The 16,881-nt window shown below is 46.0% G+C and overlaps 1 protein-coding gene across 1 annotated transcript in view; it reads right to left on the bottom strand.

The window, feature by feature from the left end:
- The window catches only part of Frmpd3 (FERM and PDZ domain containing 3), a 74,349-nt gene extending 60,691 nt beyond the window's left edge, over nt 1–13,658 (bottom strand). Inside the window, 4 exon segments of the mRNA XM_075956609.1 lie at nt 6,082–6,127; nt 9,186–9,288; nt 13,519–13,610; nt 13,612–13,658. Of these exon segments, the coding sequence (XP_075812724.1) occupies nt 6,082–6,127; nt 9,186–9,288; nt 13,519–13,610; nt 13,612–13,658 (288 nt within the window).
- Nucleotides 13,659–16,881: the final 3,223 nt, after the last annotated feature.

Below are 16,881 nucleotides of genomic sequence, written 5' to 3'. Positions count from 1 at the left end.
AGACCTAACAGAGAGCTATTTTCTGGAAGATTTAGTAATCAAACGTTAACATGGCAAGATTCCATTAAGAGACGGTAGTCTCCTTGTACCTCTAAAATGCTAAGTTTCTGCTTGATATGGGGGTATAATATTGAGTGTATACTGGGACATTCAAGAAATGCTCACTATAGTCTGAGAGAGAAGACTGTCTTAGTTGAATATCGGTATATATTGAATTAGTTGAATATTGTTCTATACAGCTGTGAACACTGAATTAGTGTGTGGTAAACAGTTGCTGGGATATTCACATAGATTATAATCTTAAATCCTGAAAAGAACTCACCCCGGCAGACTTTATTTTCTTTATTTCAGGAGGAGAAGCTGAAAATCACAACTGTTAAGTGTCTTACTCGATGCCACCTCATTTATATGTTCCAGACTCAGGACTCAAGCTCTACTAACTGGTCCTACAGGAGAAGCATTTCCCACACTGCATCACGTCCTCCTAGCTTCATCCTTTAGGAATCTTTCTTTCACTCTCACTCTATTTGAATTTGTCTCTCTCTCCCACCTTGGGGTTTCACTCTGTAGCCCACACTGGCCTAGAACTATGTCGCTAAGGCTGACCTCAAACTCACAGTGATCATTCTGCCTCAGGCTCCCAGCACTTGGGATGCATGAACCATATCCCTGCTCCTCTTAGTATCTCTTTATGAGGGCTGGCATAAGAAAGCACAATGCTCACTTCCTTACTTGACCTCAGTTGGGAACCATGTATCAGACAATCCACAATTTCATGTCCTGCACATGTTCACAAGTAACCAGGAAAGCACCACGGATATTGACTTGGGAGGTCATAAATAAAATCCAAGACGTAGGCAATTTTGTGTACACAAAGCCTTCAAGAAGGATGGACTAGACATGCATTTGTGCAAGGCTGCCTTTCAGTTGGAATGTACAAATTCGGCTATACTGGTAATTGAATATTTAGGTATTCTTTTGCACTGGTTGGTAAGTAGCTGCTTCCTTAATTTTCCTGGGTGCCACTTGACTTCTTCTCTGAGAAAATTTTACAAATATAAAAGCAGATAAAGGGTTAACATCTGGTTCAACTAGGAGACTTCCAAGACTGGTTGGTTCCTAAAGGTTTTGATTACTACACCACTTCTACGCTCCTACCACGTGCCAACCTACTCCTATGCTCCCAGGATTTGGGGAGAACAAAGCCAAGAACTAGAATGTGGGCTACCCGAGGGCAGGAGCCGTGCCTGTTTTCTGCACAGCTCTTTTCCCAGACTATGTAAGTGGCCAGAATAGCAGACATTTGAGTAGTGTTCCATGGGTGAGTGAATGAGTTAGAAGCTCTCATCCTGGTTAGTCAGGCAATTCTGTTTGAAAGATAGACATAATCAAGCCAGGTTTGAAAGGAAATGAACACTGTTAGAAGAGATGTCAGGTAACACAAGAATACACAGAAGGGCAGTAAGAGCTAAGAGATGCACAAGGAGAAGGAAAGCAGCCTGGCCATCACAAAGGGGCCACGAGGTGGAGAAGCTGTGGCATCAGATGTGGGTGGAATGAGAGGAAGGTTAGGATAGATATGGGGAGAACGTTAGATTCTCATTCTGCATAGCACTTTAGTTGAGTTCGAGTCTAGGTTGTTTAGATGGCTGGAATCTGGGCTTCCTTCCTCCAACCAGTATTGATTAACACCTCTTTTGTGCCAGATGCTGTTCTAGGTGTTTGGGATAGAGCAGTAAGAAAACATAGTCTCCACCCTTTCTAATGAGGGACATAGGTAACAAATGTATTAACCTAATGTTTCAAGGGAGTGTAAGATGATAAAGCCACTTTGGAAGACCAATCTGGTAGTTATTTAAACTAAACACACACTTACTATATGACCCAGCAATCACGCTCTTGAGCATTTATCCCAGAGGAGTGAGTTCTTATGCGCACAAGAAACACAAATGTTTATAGCAGCTTTATTCATAATAGCCTCAAATTAAATGTAACCCAGAGGCCCTTCACTGGTGGATGATTAACTAAACTGGTGTGCTCACACCATGGGATACTATTCTACAATAAAGGCAACAAAATATCGCTGCACACAATTTGAATGAATCTCAAGGGCAATATGCTGAGTGAAACAAAGCTAAGTCCCAATGGTTCCATGTGATATTATGCCATATTGTTCCATTTTCGTGGTATTGTTGAACTAATACAGAAATGGAGACTAGATTAGTGTTTAATGGGGATTTCAGATGGAGTGGGAGGAGAAGGTGTGTCTATGTAAGGGCATCATTAGGAATCTTTCTGTTGTAGAGTTTGCCAGCGTTTTCATTGTATTGGTGGATATATACCACTGATAAATTCACATGAAACTGTGCACATGTATAGGAGCAGTGCTGTAATCCTGAAAAAAAGTTATGTGTGTTTATTCTTTTTGGAGCAGGGTCTAGATATGTAGCTTACGGGTGATGCCTATTATTGGCTGTTAACTTGACTACATCTGGAATGACCTAAAACCCCAGTGGCTGATTACACCTGTGAAGAATTTTTTAAATTAAGACCCACCTTAAATCTGGGCCACGCCTTCTGCTGGCAGCCTGTAGAAAGGACATGGGAGAAGGAAGCTTGTTTTCTTTGCCTGCTTGCTCTCGCCTTGCTAGCAAGTCCATCCCTTCACTGGCATTGGAGCAGACACTGAAGACCAGCTGAGACATCTGGCCTTGTGGACTATAAGTTCTGTTCCTCTAGAGAACCCTGACTAATGCGTCATGCTGCTTTCCTGTCACACAAAATTTCTTTCCTCAACTTTTTTTGTTTGTTTTCAAGACAGGGTTTCTCTGTGTAACAGCCCCGACTGTCCTAGAACTAGCTCTTGTAGACCAAGCTGGCCTCGAACTCAGAGATCTGCCTGTCTCTGTCTCCCAAGTGCTGGGATTAAAGGCGTCTGCTAACACTGCCCGGTGCCTGAACTTTTGAAGTGCTGAGATTGCAAGAATGAGCCATTGATTTCCTAATTTGGGTATTATGTTCTATAGTTATGGAAGATGTAATCATTAGTAACAACAGGCTATATAATACATATGATGTTTCTATATTAATTTTGTAACTCTCTGTGACTACAATTAGTTCAAAAGAAAATGATTTAAAATACAGTATTTGTGCTGGACAGTGGTGGCACACACCTTTAATCCCAGCACTTGGAAGGCAGAGGCAGGTGGATCTCTGTTAGCCTGAGGCTGGTCTACAGACTGAATTCCAGAACAGTCAGGGATATACACAGAAAAGCCCTGTCTCAAAAACCCAAACCAAAGCAAAAACATCAACAAAAAACTGTTTGTGACCAGCAGAAAGCAAAGTAAATGAGATTCCTTAAGATATTCTGCTCTACTTGTAGACTGGAGTGAGCCTAGCATAATCATCAGAGAGACTGCATCCAGCAACTGATGGGAGCAGATGCAGAGACCCATAGCCAAACATTAGGCAGAGCTAGGGGAGTCCTGCAGAGGAAGGGGAGGAAGAATCAGGGGAACCTGAGGGGTCAGGGACACCACAAAAACCTGGTCTTCAGAATCAATTGTCTGAGACTCATCAGTGCTCTCAGAGATAAGGGAGCGTGTAGGGGACTGAGCTAGATTCTCTGCATATATGTTATGACTGAGTGTAGCTTGGTGTTTTGGTGGGACTCTTAACAGTGGGAGTGGGAAAGAGTCTCTGACTCTTTTTGCCTGCTCTTGAGACCCTTTTCCTCCTACTGGGTTGCATTGTCTAGACTTAATATGAGGGGAGTTGCCTAGTCTTTTTTGTTGTTGTTGCTGTTGTTTGAGACAAGGTTTCTCTGTAGCTTTGGAGCCTATCCTAGAACCAGCTCTAGAACTAGAACTAGCCTAGAAGAGGCTGGCCTTGAACTCACAGAGATCCGCCTGCCTCTGCCTCCCAAATTCTGGGATTAAAGGCGTGTGCCACCACCACCCAGCTACTCTTATTGGAACTTGTTAGGCCTTTTTGGTGGATATCCCTCAAAGAGTGGGGTTTTCTTTTCTGAAGGGAAAAGGGGGAGGAGTGGATCTGGGGAGAAAGGAAGTATGTGTGTGTTTGGAAAACTGGGAAGAGTGAAGGGAGGGGAAACTGTGGTTAGGGTGTAATATATAATAGAAGAATAAAAAAGTCAACACAAAGAATAGTTTCTGAACTTTGAGGAAAAATTAAGCAGTATCCAGAGATAATGATGGGTAGATGCTATCTTAGAAAGGATAGTCAAGCAAAGCATCTGCGAGAAAGGTGACATTTGAAAAGTCCAGATCGACAGAGTAACTCACAATGTAGCTCTGGTCAGAGTAGCAAATTCTTTTTACTAGTGGGCTCAGGGAGAGTGGACAGAGACCCAGGCTGGCCTTGAGCACATCATATAGCTGAGATTGCCTTTCAACTGATCTTCCTCCCTTTGCCTTCTGAGCACTGGGATTATAGGTGTGGACTATCACGCCTGGCTCAGCATAGTAAATTCTAGCCTTACAAAATGCATGCTTTGAGGGTAGAACTAGTTGCTGTTTTCAAGACAGGGCACGTAGGGCTTGACTGTCCATGGCTCACCAGGCAACTGCCCATTGAGCAGTCAAGTGGGAAAAGACTATTCATAATACCCATAGAGGGCTAGGGTTTGTCTTTCAGAAGTAGACAAATGCACATACCTAAGGCCTGTTTGCCTGGTGCATTGTGCGTGTTGTAGTTAGTGTGTGAGTGTTATACGTATGTGCTGAACATGTGTGTATATGCAAGTGCCTGTGTGTATATGTGTGTGTTCACATGTATGTGTAAGCCTGAAAAGAACTGGGCACCATAGAGCAAGGTAGTGGTTCCTGGATCACTCTGAACCATTCTTCTTGACTTTTGAGCCTAGGCTTGCACCAGTGCTCCATTTCCGGCTTTACATACAAACATGCCTCTCATTGAACATCCTTCTCTCTGTCTGTGTCTGGTGTCTGTGAAATCCTGCCCTTTCTTAAGGTCCGACTTTGGTTGGGTCTCCTTCAATGGGGCGGGCCGTCAGTGCTACAGTTCAAGAAAGTTTTATGACACTATTTCCTTTCCGGACAGATGGACTAGAGGTGGAGTGAGGCCTGGAAATTTTACACATGGAAGGCTTGCACCTGGGTCTGTGATTTAAGTTAAGATTGCTGTAAGGATATATGCTAGTGAGGGACACTGACAAAACCCAATGCCTAGGAGAGGGAAACGGGAGATTGCCCTTCTAACAGCAGTTGTGTTGATTATTATGACAATGCATTTTTAGCAAACATTGTCCACCTTCAAACCTCAATTTACAGATCAAGGAACAGATTAGAAAAGGGGACTCCCCCAGGGCTACACAGCCAGCTACTGAATGTATCGGGAGATAATTGATGTTCTGGTCCTACTGTATCTCACTGTGTAACTCTGGCTGCCTTGAAACTGGGCTAGGGCAACTTAGAAATCACAGAGATCCACCTTCTGCTGCCTTCCAAGTGCTTGGGTTAAAGGTGCGAGCCAGCCCACCGGTATAAGTTCATTTTCCCACTAATTAATTGTTTGTGTGGTCCTGGAGTCAAACCCATGACACTGAGCATGCTAGACAAATAGTTTATCCTTATCATCCCCGGCCACTCCGGCAATTTTATCTGAAGTGCTTCAAATACAGTGCTAGCTCTCACACGTCAAAGGTCAGTTAGTCTTTATGTGGATAAATAAAAGCACCCACTACCTGGCAGAACGTCATGGGAGATGGTCACGTGCAGGTGGAGCATAGCAAAAACATGGTGGGAGACAGACTCTAAGCTGAGGCAGGTGGGCAATTTAACTTGGTAAAGCAGAGGACATGTAACAGAGCACAGCACTGCAAATCTTTTCAAAATCTTCAGCCCTGGATATGGCAGTAGATACCATGTTTAAATTCACTCCTAAATCTGGGCCTCTCTGGTCCGCTCTACATTCTTATCCCTCTTCCCTCCTAGGTCTCTGATCCCTTTTCCATCCTCGGCTGCCACTTGCCAAGATGGAGTCATGTCTTCTTAGGCAGGAGGCAGGATGAAGGGCAGATGGCACACAGACACTCACCTGATGAGTGTGCAGAACTGTAAGAACGACAGATTCCTTAGCACTCCTACAGAGAAAAGACGGAGCAGGAGAGCAGTATAGCATGCACTAGGTATTCATCTCGTACAAGAAGCACCACCAGAATGTTCCCCTGGGTTGCATTCCAGTATATGGATTAGGACAGAGGGTAATCTGAGGATCTGCATGGATGCCTCGCCGCCGATCATTTGTGAAATCGGACACAAAACCGTCCATATTAGTTCACAGGGCGCCCAGCAATGGTATTAGCGTTACCTCTGGGGTTGCCATTTTTCAGATTTTCTTCTCATAGTCCTTCTCACATCCGCTGCAGAAATCACTAAGCCGTAGGTGTGATTTTATCTGTAGGCTAGAAAGTTCTCAAGGAAAACTACAGGCCTGAATTATAGAACCCAAAGGGCACACAGCCGGAGAGTCCTGGGAACCATGTATGACGATTATTGGCAATTTGGTATTTAAGCAAGAAGAGAAACTCAAAGGAAAGACCCAAAGGAGGTCATTTGGTCATTGTGACTCATACTCAGCAGATTTATTTTAATTGAGGGACCAAAAAATGAGAGCCAAGGAGCAAGAGATGGAAGCCCAGACTCTCCAGATAGCAAATATTCAAAAGGATGAAGAATCCAAAACTCTTCCAACCAGAATTATGCCAAGGATCAAAGAGGCTGTGGGGTATGAAAATTCTCTCGCAGGAATACATAATCTTTTAAAATAGCCGAGTGAAATGGGAATAATTTTCCCTGAAGGAGTTCTCCCTCTCCTTGTTGGCCTTTTGCAGATGTTTACGGGGACAAAGGCATTCAAGGAGAGTCCTGCTGGCTCTGACACCACACACCTACAATTCTAGCACTTAGGTGACCGAGGTGGGAAGATAATGAGGCCATGCTGGATTCCATAGCAGGACTTTGTCTCAAATACCACCACTGCTGCTACCACCTCCACCACCTCCTCCAGCAGCAGCAGCAACAACAATATCAAAGCTACCTTAATTTTGGTTATTCATTTTTGCCTAAGACTCCTGCCTAAGGACTTTAAATGAACATTTCCCACATTTGTTGAGGCAAAGTCCATTGATCAATCAGCTCCAAGATCTTGGAAGTTAGTAGAACAAAGAATTGTATTATAGGAAGAATCTTTCGGGGAGCAGTTTATCTTGACTAGGGAAGGGACATGCAGTCACCTACTCCAGTCTGCCAGTTTTCTCCTATCCATTACGAAGAAAGCCAGTTTTTACAATGTCTTACAGGGGTCTCCACAATCTGTATTTATCTGTCACAATGTTCCCCACATTATCTAATCAGACTCTTGGGATGTCTCCCCTGTTCCTCCTTCAGGGCAGACACAGTGCTCTCTCTCTCTCTCTCTCTCTCTCTCTCTCTCTCTCTCTCTCTCTCTCTCTTGAATTTTCGAGACAGGGTTTCTCCATAGCTTTTTGGTGCCTGTCCTGGAACTAGCTCTTGTAGACTAGGCTGGCCTAGAACTCACAGAGATCCACCTGCCTCTGCCTCCTGAGTGCTGGGATTAAAGGCATGCGCCACCACCGCCCAGCCACAGTGCTCTCTTAAGGGCCTTACCACTAGCTCTTCTTTCTCCAGTGTATTTGCCTCCAAGTCTTCCTTCCCATGTCCCATTCTCAATAAAGTCAATACTCGGCATTGTGTTTAAAATTACATTTTTTTACCATTGGTCTCAGCAATTTGGCCTTCTTTACCCTATATATTTTCTATTCTTCAATTTTTTTATTTACTTATTTATTGTGCATACAGTTATTCACCCTGTCCACTGTTTGTGGTGTTTCTTTTTACTATACTGCAAATGCTAATAAGCCAAGACGTTTTGTGTCTTATTCACTGCTGTGTCTTCAATGGCTAAAGTAGTATCTGGGGCATAGCAGACAACAAAACATATTCATTGAATGAATGGATGGATGGATGGATGAGCCATTAGCACCTGAGTTATCAAAGGAGGAAGGTTTGTTTGGGCACCGAAGGAGCTCCAGAAACCCTCACCAAATGAGACTACTTTGCTCTCGACCACAAAGACATCAAGTAGAAGCAAAGGAGGACTTCTGAGGGGGACATAGCCGAACGAACTCCAGCATATACTGATGGGGTGAAAGGGAGCTCTCCCATACTGGTCTGCTAGTGGAGAGCAAAGGGCCCAGTGTGAAGAGTGGGACAATACAGTGGACAGTTGAACTGAAGAAGAGATGAACAAAAGGCATCAGAGAGCAGAGACATTTGGAGGCACTGAGCTGCAGGGGGAGTGTGGCAAAGAGCTGCTCTGGACTTCGGGACAGAGCGTTCCAATACCGCTCAGGCAGTTGGAGAGTGTTGTGCTTCACACAAAATGCAAAGTCTGCTTCTAAAAGCCAAGGAGTGTTTCCGGGGACAGGCAGGCTTCTGGGAGGTCCAGAAAGATGAATAGAAGGAAGACACTCTGAACCAAGTACAGTAGAAGGAGACAGAGGCAAAGATGAAGGCAGATTATGCAAGGCAGAAAGAGCAAGTGAGTGAGTAAGCTTGAGAGACAGAGAGACAGAGAGATAGATGAGAGACAGGGAGTCCCCCAAACAGGTTAGCTCACTGACTTCAGCCTCCACTTCTATCCTGTGTTTCTTCTCAAGACAACTCTGCAAAGGTGTGAGAATGTGGTGTGGGAACAAGGAGTGCGTGTGTGTGCGTATGTGTGCATGTGTGTGCGTGTGTGTGCGTGTGTGTTTTTGCTTGCACTGTGCTTATCTCAGAGTGTTCTTTTAATGGCATATTGGATTCTCATCAGTCACTTGGCCTGCCCCACTGGACTGTAACTCCAAAACTCCAAAGGGCTTGGATGTGGAGACAAATTGGGGAGGGCAGAGCTGAGGCTGGAGCAGAAAGGCTCTTTTTTGTCGATTCATGCGGCTGGCAGAGGATATGAAGCCCGTGATGACCCTTACTGACGGATGCCCACTAGCCCCGGCTAGAGCTGATCTGCCTGGGAAGGCTGCTCTCTAGGGCCTTGAATAGTGGTAGCCCTTTGCCGCTGGTGGGTCACAGGTGGGGACATGGCTCAGCTCCTGTCAAGGCCCCAGAGGCCCCTGTTACCTGATGAGTTCTATGAACCTCTCCCTGGGGGCTTCACTCACGTCCTCCTCATTAATAGCCACAATCTGGTCACCAGCCAGGAGCTTGTCCTCACAGGGGCCTCCTGCAGTGGAGAGGAGAGAGGCATGAGGGCTCAGAGGTGCTGCCAGGGAAAGGGCAAGCCTGGGCAGAAGCCACATTGCCTGAGGGCGGCAAGCCAAGAGAGAGAGAGAGAGAGAGAGAGAGAGAGAGAGAGAGAGAGAGAGAGAGAGAGAGACACTCTAGTAGAGGCCTTCAGATGATGCAGACTGAGGCAAGGTGGCGGAGGTGTTGCTCCAGCTTGGGCTTCTACCCATAAGGGCAGAGGAATGAAGAGAGGACGGAGTAGAGAGCAGAGAGTAGAGCCCATTTAACACAGCATGACACAGGAGCAAAAGGCCCTAGGCTCAGGTGCAGTTGTTAGATGTCTGGTTGGCTTGATTCTAAAGAAGGACAGAGACTTCTGTCTCATTTGAGGGGTTTCCTTAGGCCACATGAACGACTTCCAGACTGCTGGAAATGGTACAAGTGGCAAGAGTAGGGGAAGGAATCTTCTCACTTGAATATTATTCATATTTATTCTGGAATGGTTTGGGCATTCATGTGCTTGGAGATAGGGGGATTGATTTTAAAACTTAAAGGGCTTCATTTTTTTTTCCAACACTGAGAGGTGCTGTCCCCTACAAATGTATAAACAAAGTACAGGTCCCCCCCCCAACCCCAGGGTAGTAGGAAATCTGCTTGCTGCCTTCCCATCTCCAATGGTAAGGCTAAGAAATGATCTGTGGGAAAGGTACAAGTCTTGCTTAAGGCAAAAGATAGGGACAGAGAGCTGTCACAGACGGTAATGCTTCTGCTATCTAGGAAACTTCCTTCCTTCCTTCCCTCCCTTCCTCCCTCCCTCCTTCCCTCCCTCCCTCCCTCCCTTCCCTGAGAAAAGCTTTTCAGAGACAGAGAAAGAAGTCAGATTCAGCATGACTCAAACCCTAAAGAAAAGCTAAATGGTATGTCCCACTCTCAAACTGGCCTTGGTTACTATTTGTGGCCATTTTGAAAAGGCCAGATCCCAGCTTTTCTCTTCACAAAGAAGTGCACTGCTCATTTACTTCTTGAACACATACATAGCAAATATGTCACCAAAGGCACAGGCCTGTGATCCCAACTGCTGGGGAGGCCGAGACAGGAAGATCTGAAGTTCAACGGTGCTGGGGTTACTAAGTAAGTCCAAGGCTAGTCTGGGAAACTTAGCAAAACCCCGAGTCAAGATAAAAAAGTGAAGTCAGTCAAGAGGTGAGATTTTATGGCCCAGTATACATGGGGTCCAATCCCAAGTGCAAAAATAGTCACCTGACCATATCTCAGTGGCTCTGGCACCTGGAACTCGTGTGTGGAGGACACCTAAGCCAGCACAGCCTGCAGGAGTCACCAATGGAATAGCAATGACATCGGCGAGGCCATGCCTCATAACAGCTCCGTGATTTCGGGAATTGTGGGTATGGGGTTGACAATCATATTCTTGCAGCTCCGAAGAACTGCGCTCTAATCCTGTAGTTGTAATTTACTGTGTGACCTTGAGTGAGACGCCTAGTGGCTCCCAGTCACTTATCTGTTAACTAAGAAGATGACAGTACCTATACATCATAAGAATGTAGGGATGGTAAATGAGTTGATGAACATACAGTATTTAAAATAGCCGATTAAGTCAGGTAAAGTGGCCCACACCTGTAATCTTAGTACTTGGGAATTGAAGGCAGAAGGATTAGGAGTTCAAGGTCAGTCTTAACTACGTGGCAATTTAAAGGTCATTTTACATTGCGTAAGAATCTGTCTCAAAAAAAAAAACAGAGCAAAACAAAGAATACAAAATAGCTGATCACTACCCGTGAGAGCTGAATAAATGATGGTTATTGGATCCTCCCAGGGATAATTCCTTCCCTTTGTGTCAAAACCAACTATTTTTGTCTAGGGATGTAAGGCCGTTGGTGGACTGCTTGCTTCGCTTATGCTCGGCCATAGGGCTCACTCCCCAGAACCACATAAACTGGACGCGCTGGTGCATACCTATAATCCTAACACTCGAGAGACAGAGGGAAGACAATTACTTTAAGGCCAAAGCCAGCCTGGGCTACATAGCTGATATCAGGCTAGCCAGGGCCACACAAGACCCTGTTTCTAAAACAAACAAGTACAAATGCCAACAAAATGAAAATAACAACCTCTTAGGTGGAGGCTACTTTCCTTATTTCCCTTCCTTCTTCTCCCCCTCTCCATAGCTTGTAATGGAAGAGGCCCTTATAAAACTCAGCTTCCTTCCTGGGCCTCTGGCCTGTACACGTCACTGGTGATAATGATCTATCTTTTGCACAAATGGTTTGTGGGCCTTCGGAGCTATGACTGACCCTCTATAGGATTCTTCATCTTTTCTTATGGCCTTATATGGGCTCAAATATCCTCTGCATCTAGTAGCTGCGTGAATCAGCCAATCTTTTACACGGTAGGGCCTGTCAGCCCCTAGCTGTTTTGTGACTCTATCATGGGACTTTTCTTTCTTTCTTTTTTTTTTTAAATTTAATGTGCATTGATGTCCAGTCTCCTGGAACAGGGATTACAGACAGCTGTGAGCTACCATGTGGGTGCTGAGAATTGAATCTGGGTCCTCTGGAAGAGCAGTCAGGGCTCTTAACCACTGAGCCATCACTCCAGACTCAGGAATTTTCTTTTCATCCCTTCACCTCCTTCTGCTTTAAGACAGGAATGAGATAGAGGAGGGTTTTGTCCAGTCTTCAAACTCTGTTTACTTTGAAGTTAAAGTCGGGGGCTCCTGGTGGTCTATTGTTAGACTAAGTTTCACTTATTCCCTCTTCCCAAGACAAATTCGGTTTCTGATCAGAAGACAGAACTCTTTTGCTAACTGTATGGCTGACTCAGGAGCCTTAGGTTATCCACAGACTCCTGTATTGAATTTTGTTTACTTGTGCCCTCTAGTTGAAGAGAGCTTACAGAATTTTTTTTTCCTTTTCCTTTGAGGATAGCGAAATTCATCAAATTTCTGCAAGACCAGTTTGTAATCTGCTGCTCCTTTTGACTGACTGAGTCACTGTTGTAAACATCTCAAGCCTCAGGCCTAGCCAGTGAGGAATAAAGCCCTTTCCTGTCAACGCAAAGAGAATTCAAACACAACAGCGCTTGGGCTCTATCTCACTGACAATGGCAGGGGTTCATACTTGGGGGCAGGGTGCTTCTTCCTTTTCCTATCCCATGCATTCTCTTTCAAGCCCACCTTGCCCCTCACCAACTCAGACAGGCTCTGAGCAAACGTTTGTTCAGCTGCTTCCTGGTTGGGTGGCCCTGCTGTGCCTCAGTTTCCTCATTCGTAAAACCGGAGTGGTTCCTCTTACCTTGCCGGCTTGGCTGTGAGAACTAGACAAAATGATTTCTTTTCCCTTTGGTTTTTTTTGAGACAGGATTTCTCTGTGTAACAGTACTGGCTGTACTGGGTTCACTCTGTAGACCAGGCTGGCCTCAGACTCACTGAGATCCACCTGTCTCTGCCTCCCAAGTGCTGGGATTAAGGGCGTGTGCCACCACGGCCTGGCTGAGAACTAGACAAAATGAAAAAAAAAGGACATAGAAGATGCTTTGTCAATGGGAGCTTTGACTACTGCCAGTCTGGCCTTGAGACAGTTCGCTCTCCCTTTCCTATCCTACCAGGGGTCTCAGTCCTAATTCTGGTCTCCACTAACTCATCCTTCGCATGACTTGTCTCCACAGCCTGGAGATAAAATTCTTTGTGTGTATGTGTGACAGGTAAGTACGGACACACGCATGCCATTGTGCATGGGCGGATGTCAGAGAAGAATTTTGTGGCGTTGACTCTTTCCTTCCACATTTATGGACTCCAGGGATCAAACTTAGGTCATCAGGTTGGCACAGCAAACGCTTTTCTTCGCTAAGCTTGTCTGTCTCTCTGGCCCCCAATTCTTGAGGATAGGAGCTGTGTTTTGTGCTTCCTTGGGGCACTGCTGGGCTTAGAGTAGGCATTCTATAAATACTCATTGAATTAAATTGAATGGTACTTTCGTATCCAAGGTATGATGTATCTCCTATGCATGCTCTCTGCAAAGGCAAGGTTTTTTCCCCCAAATCCTCTTAATTGCAGCCACCTTGATGGATTGGTATTAGTTGACAAATCTTTACCCACGCTTGGTAAATTACTTACTAAGCCCATATACTTAGAAGCTCTGCTCTCTGGGAAGATACGTAGGTATTGGAGACAAAAGCCAAGGGTTGGGGACACCCTCTGAGGGGCACCTACCTGGCCTCACAGATCGAACCACCACAGGCCTCTCACTGCCGGCTACGAAGCCAAAGCCATATATAGGGTCCCGGTGGATGGTCACTTGTCTCTGCTGGCAGCTGTACACATTCCATAGCATTTGCACGCTTTTCCTGCATCACATGACTGGGGGAAGGGGAAGATTGGAGCAAAACAAGATGCAAAGGGAACTAAGCCTCAACAGCAGTTGGGAGGAGCATCAGTTCTGGCTCTGGCTACGATAGCTGGGAGATGGCAGCTTAATTTCCTTCATGCTTTGGGAGTAGTAGAAGCGATGACAACCTCGCAGTTCATACTGGTAAGAGGGAGCTGGGTGGTGGAGGGGGAGAAGCTACTTGTCTTCAGGAGAAACTGGTGACATGGGAATTGCAAGTCACACTCTTTCTCTATGATGCTGGGACTCTACAAGAAGCCTACATGCAAATGCAGTGTTCTGAAGTCAACTGGTATCACCTATCTTAATTGGCTATTAACTCCCTCAAGGAAACGAAGCCCCCCAGGGAACAGGCCACGAAAGCAGGCGAATAAGTGGGAAAGGAAATGTGAAGTCATCCCGGAATGAGGCGCAGCTTCACGAAGTCCTCGTGCAATTTTAAACTTTAATGTCTATTAGGTGATATATAAAAAGGAGCTATTTAGGTGGCATATATAAACAAGCGTGCTAATGTTCGGGACCATTACTTTACACAATTGTACATAATGCCAACTTATTTCACTTAATGGGACAGCTGGAAAATGGCTCCTGTGGCCAGAAGGGGAGCATCTTCTTGAGGTTGCTGACAGATCTGAAACTCAGTCAAGCCTGGGGAAGAGGAAACACTTCCCTCACACCTGGGGGGAGAGTCCACATCATTCTCTCAGCACCTACAACTTAAGCTCCTGAAGGTAAGCCATTCCCCAGAGCTGTATAAAGTTTCTACACCAAGGGCCAGGGTGAGGTATATTTCAGGCATTTGGATGAAGAGTCCTGGGTAGTGGGGGTGTGAGTTTGAAAGTGGAATTTGTGGGGGCACTGGGTGCTAGGTACACCTGAGAGAGAATAAAGTAGGGAATGGTGGTCTAGAAGAAGGGCAAAGCAGGCAGAGATGAAAAAGAGAGAGGACCAGGGCCAAGGGACTCAGGTCTTAGCTACCTGATTTGACTCCCCCATACCCTCAGTCTTTCAGTTATGGTGGATGAGCCTAGGTTTCTTCCCTCACATACCTGTTCTCTAGAGCAAGAGTTCTAGCCAGCGCTCTTCAAGACAGATGACTAGGACAAGGTTTGTAAAGATGTGGGAGGCTTTGACTCCGAGAGCGAGACATTTGTTGACTAGCTAAGAACTCCAAACTCTTCGGTGCCAGGTGGGTTCTAACAGCTAGCTTGTTTATCAGGAGCTGACTAACGAGAGCAGAGCTTTAGAATGTTTGTGGGGGAGGCGAGGCTTGGAGTAATTATATGAAAGATAAATGAGAGTCCAGCAAGGCCCCCGCAGCTGTTTCCATTGCAGCGGACCAAGGCTGATAGGAATCAGCAGCATGTGCTCTAGCTGTACCCAGTGCGGCCTGGAGACCGTCTTCATCCCTCAGGGAGGTGGAAAGGGATGTTAGTACTGGGCAAGTCTCTAGACAGCAAACTTGGAGGTCTCTAGAAGGCAAATTTAGAAGTTGGCTCCCTCCCATCTTCCTACCCTAATAAGACAAAGGGACACTTTCTAACAGAAAGGCATGAAGCAGCTGGAAGGTGGCTTGGCTGTTGTCCTGAATAGGTATTTTTGGGGTACAGGATATCTTTGAGGGTGACCTGAGGTACTTCCCTGACTTCTGTTCAGAAGGAAGCCAGAAAGCATTGTCTTATGCTGCCATCTTGCCTCAGCCTTGAGGTTGCTACTCAATTGAGCCTTTGTTTCTGCTCCCTAGTCTCGAGGACAGTAAGAAGCCCCTACCTGGGACTCCATGAGCTGGTTGCTGATGTGGGCATCCACTGGGGCAGGTTGGATGCTTGAGAACCTGTTGGGCTGCACAGCCCCTGGCATGGAGAGCAAAGAGACTGCAGGTATGCCATGGAAGTACCTGGCACTGTCCTGTACTCACCCTCCCATCCCAAGGACCAACAATCCAGATTTGCCCTTCCTTTTCATTTCGTGAAGCTGGGGACACTTCAGCCTCCAGTGGGTCTTGAGGTACCACCATTACTGATGAAAACAATCGCTCTTGGAGCCAGAGCAACCGACAAGTCAAAAACCTTTTGTGACATGTTTTCCTTTATTCTTCTGACTCACATAGGCCAATCAACGAGTATTTATGGAGTACCGACTCAGGCAGTCCAGAGCCCTGAGGACAACAGAAGCTCTAGGGCATTGGCTTCAGAGAGCTACCAGTCCAGCTTGAAAGGAAAAGGCAAGGGTCCAATGCACACAGGAATTAGAGTGTGATTGAGACCAGTAGATGAACTTGACAACCAAGTCAACCTTGTATATTCAGAGGAAAGGGTGGAAAAGCTGGAGAAGGTGCTAGAGGGGGTGTGGGAATGGTTCTGGCGGGCTAGGAAAAGACACACTGTGGAGAGAGATGGGAACCCATGCTCTCTCTCACAGGAGAACCAGCTATTCTCCCCCATACAAGGCACGTCTCCAGGTGAAACGGAATCATGCTTTGTTCCTCACTAGAATTGTTCCTGAGCTGGCTAACTGTCCCTAGCTGGAACCTTCTCAATTCTACAAGTGTACAATGCCTCACGATGCCCAGGCCTTCCCACATATCTTGGGGCAGGGGAGAAACCTCTATTAACAGACCTAGGAGGCTACTTTCTAATCCAATGGAAGGTCTTCCTTCCCTCCTGAGGGCTGCAGCCCAGTCCCTCTGAAATTTGCTAAGCGTCTGTCCCGAGACTTAGGAGTGACACTGGAGGCAAGCAGTGATGGATGAGAGGAGTACAGCTGGCCAAGGGTCACATGACCGCCTTCCCAGGGAAACTAGGCAATTTGACTTTGAAAGCCATTTGACTTCTGGTCTCACCAAACAGGGTAACCCTGAGAAAATTACAAAGCAGCCAAAGCTCATGAGTCCCCCCCCCCCATTGCTTTCTTTCTGACATCTGCTATTTTCTTCTGTAGTTTGCCCCAAATATGCAACACCTTTATCCTGTGCCCTTTGATACACAATGTCTCTCAAGTATCTGCTCACCCTACACCAGGGTGGCCCTCTTCATTCAGTGATCCAAGAGAAAGTTCTAACCTTTTCTTTCCGCCTCATAGTAACAAGCCTTTAGGTCCACGTGCTTCTTTGCATACTGACACCTATTACCTCACATCCGTTATCTCCTCACAGCTGCTATCTGTCCTGCCAAAGAGGTGAGGTTACT

The sequence above is a fragment of the Microtus pennsylvanicus genome, chromosome X (assembly GCF_037038515.1).
Source record: "Microtus pennsylvanicus isolate mMicPen1 chromosome X, mMicPen1.hap1, whole genome shotgun sequence".
Taxonomy (NCBI): Eukaryota; Metazoa; Chordata; class Mammalia; order Rodentia; family Cricetidae; genus Microtus; species Microtus pennsylvanicus.
This window is presented reverse-complemented; position numbering and strand designations above follow the sequence as displayed.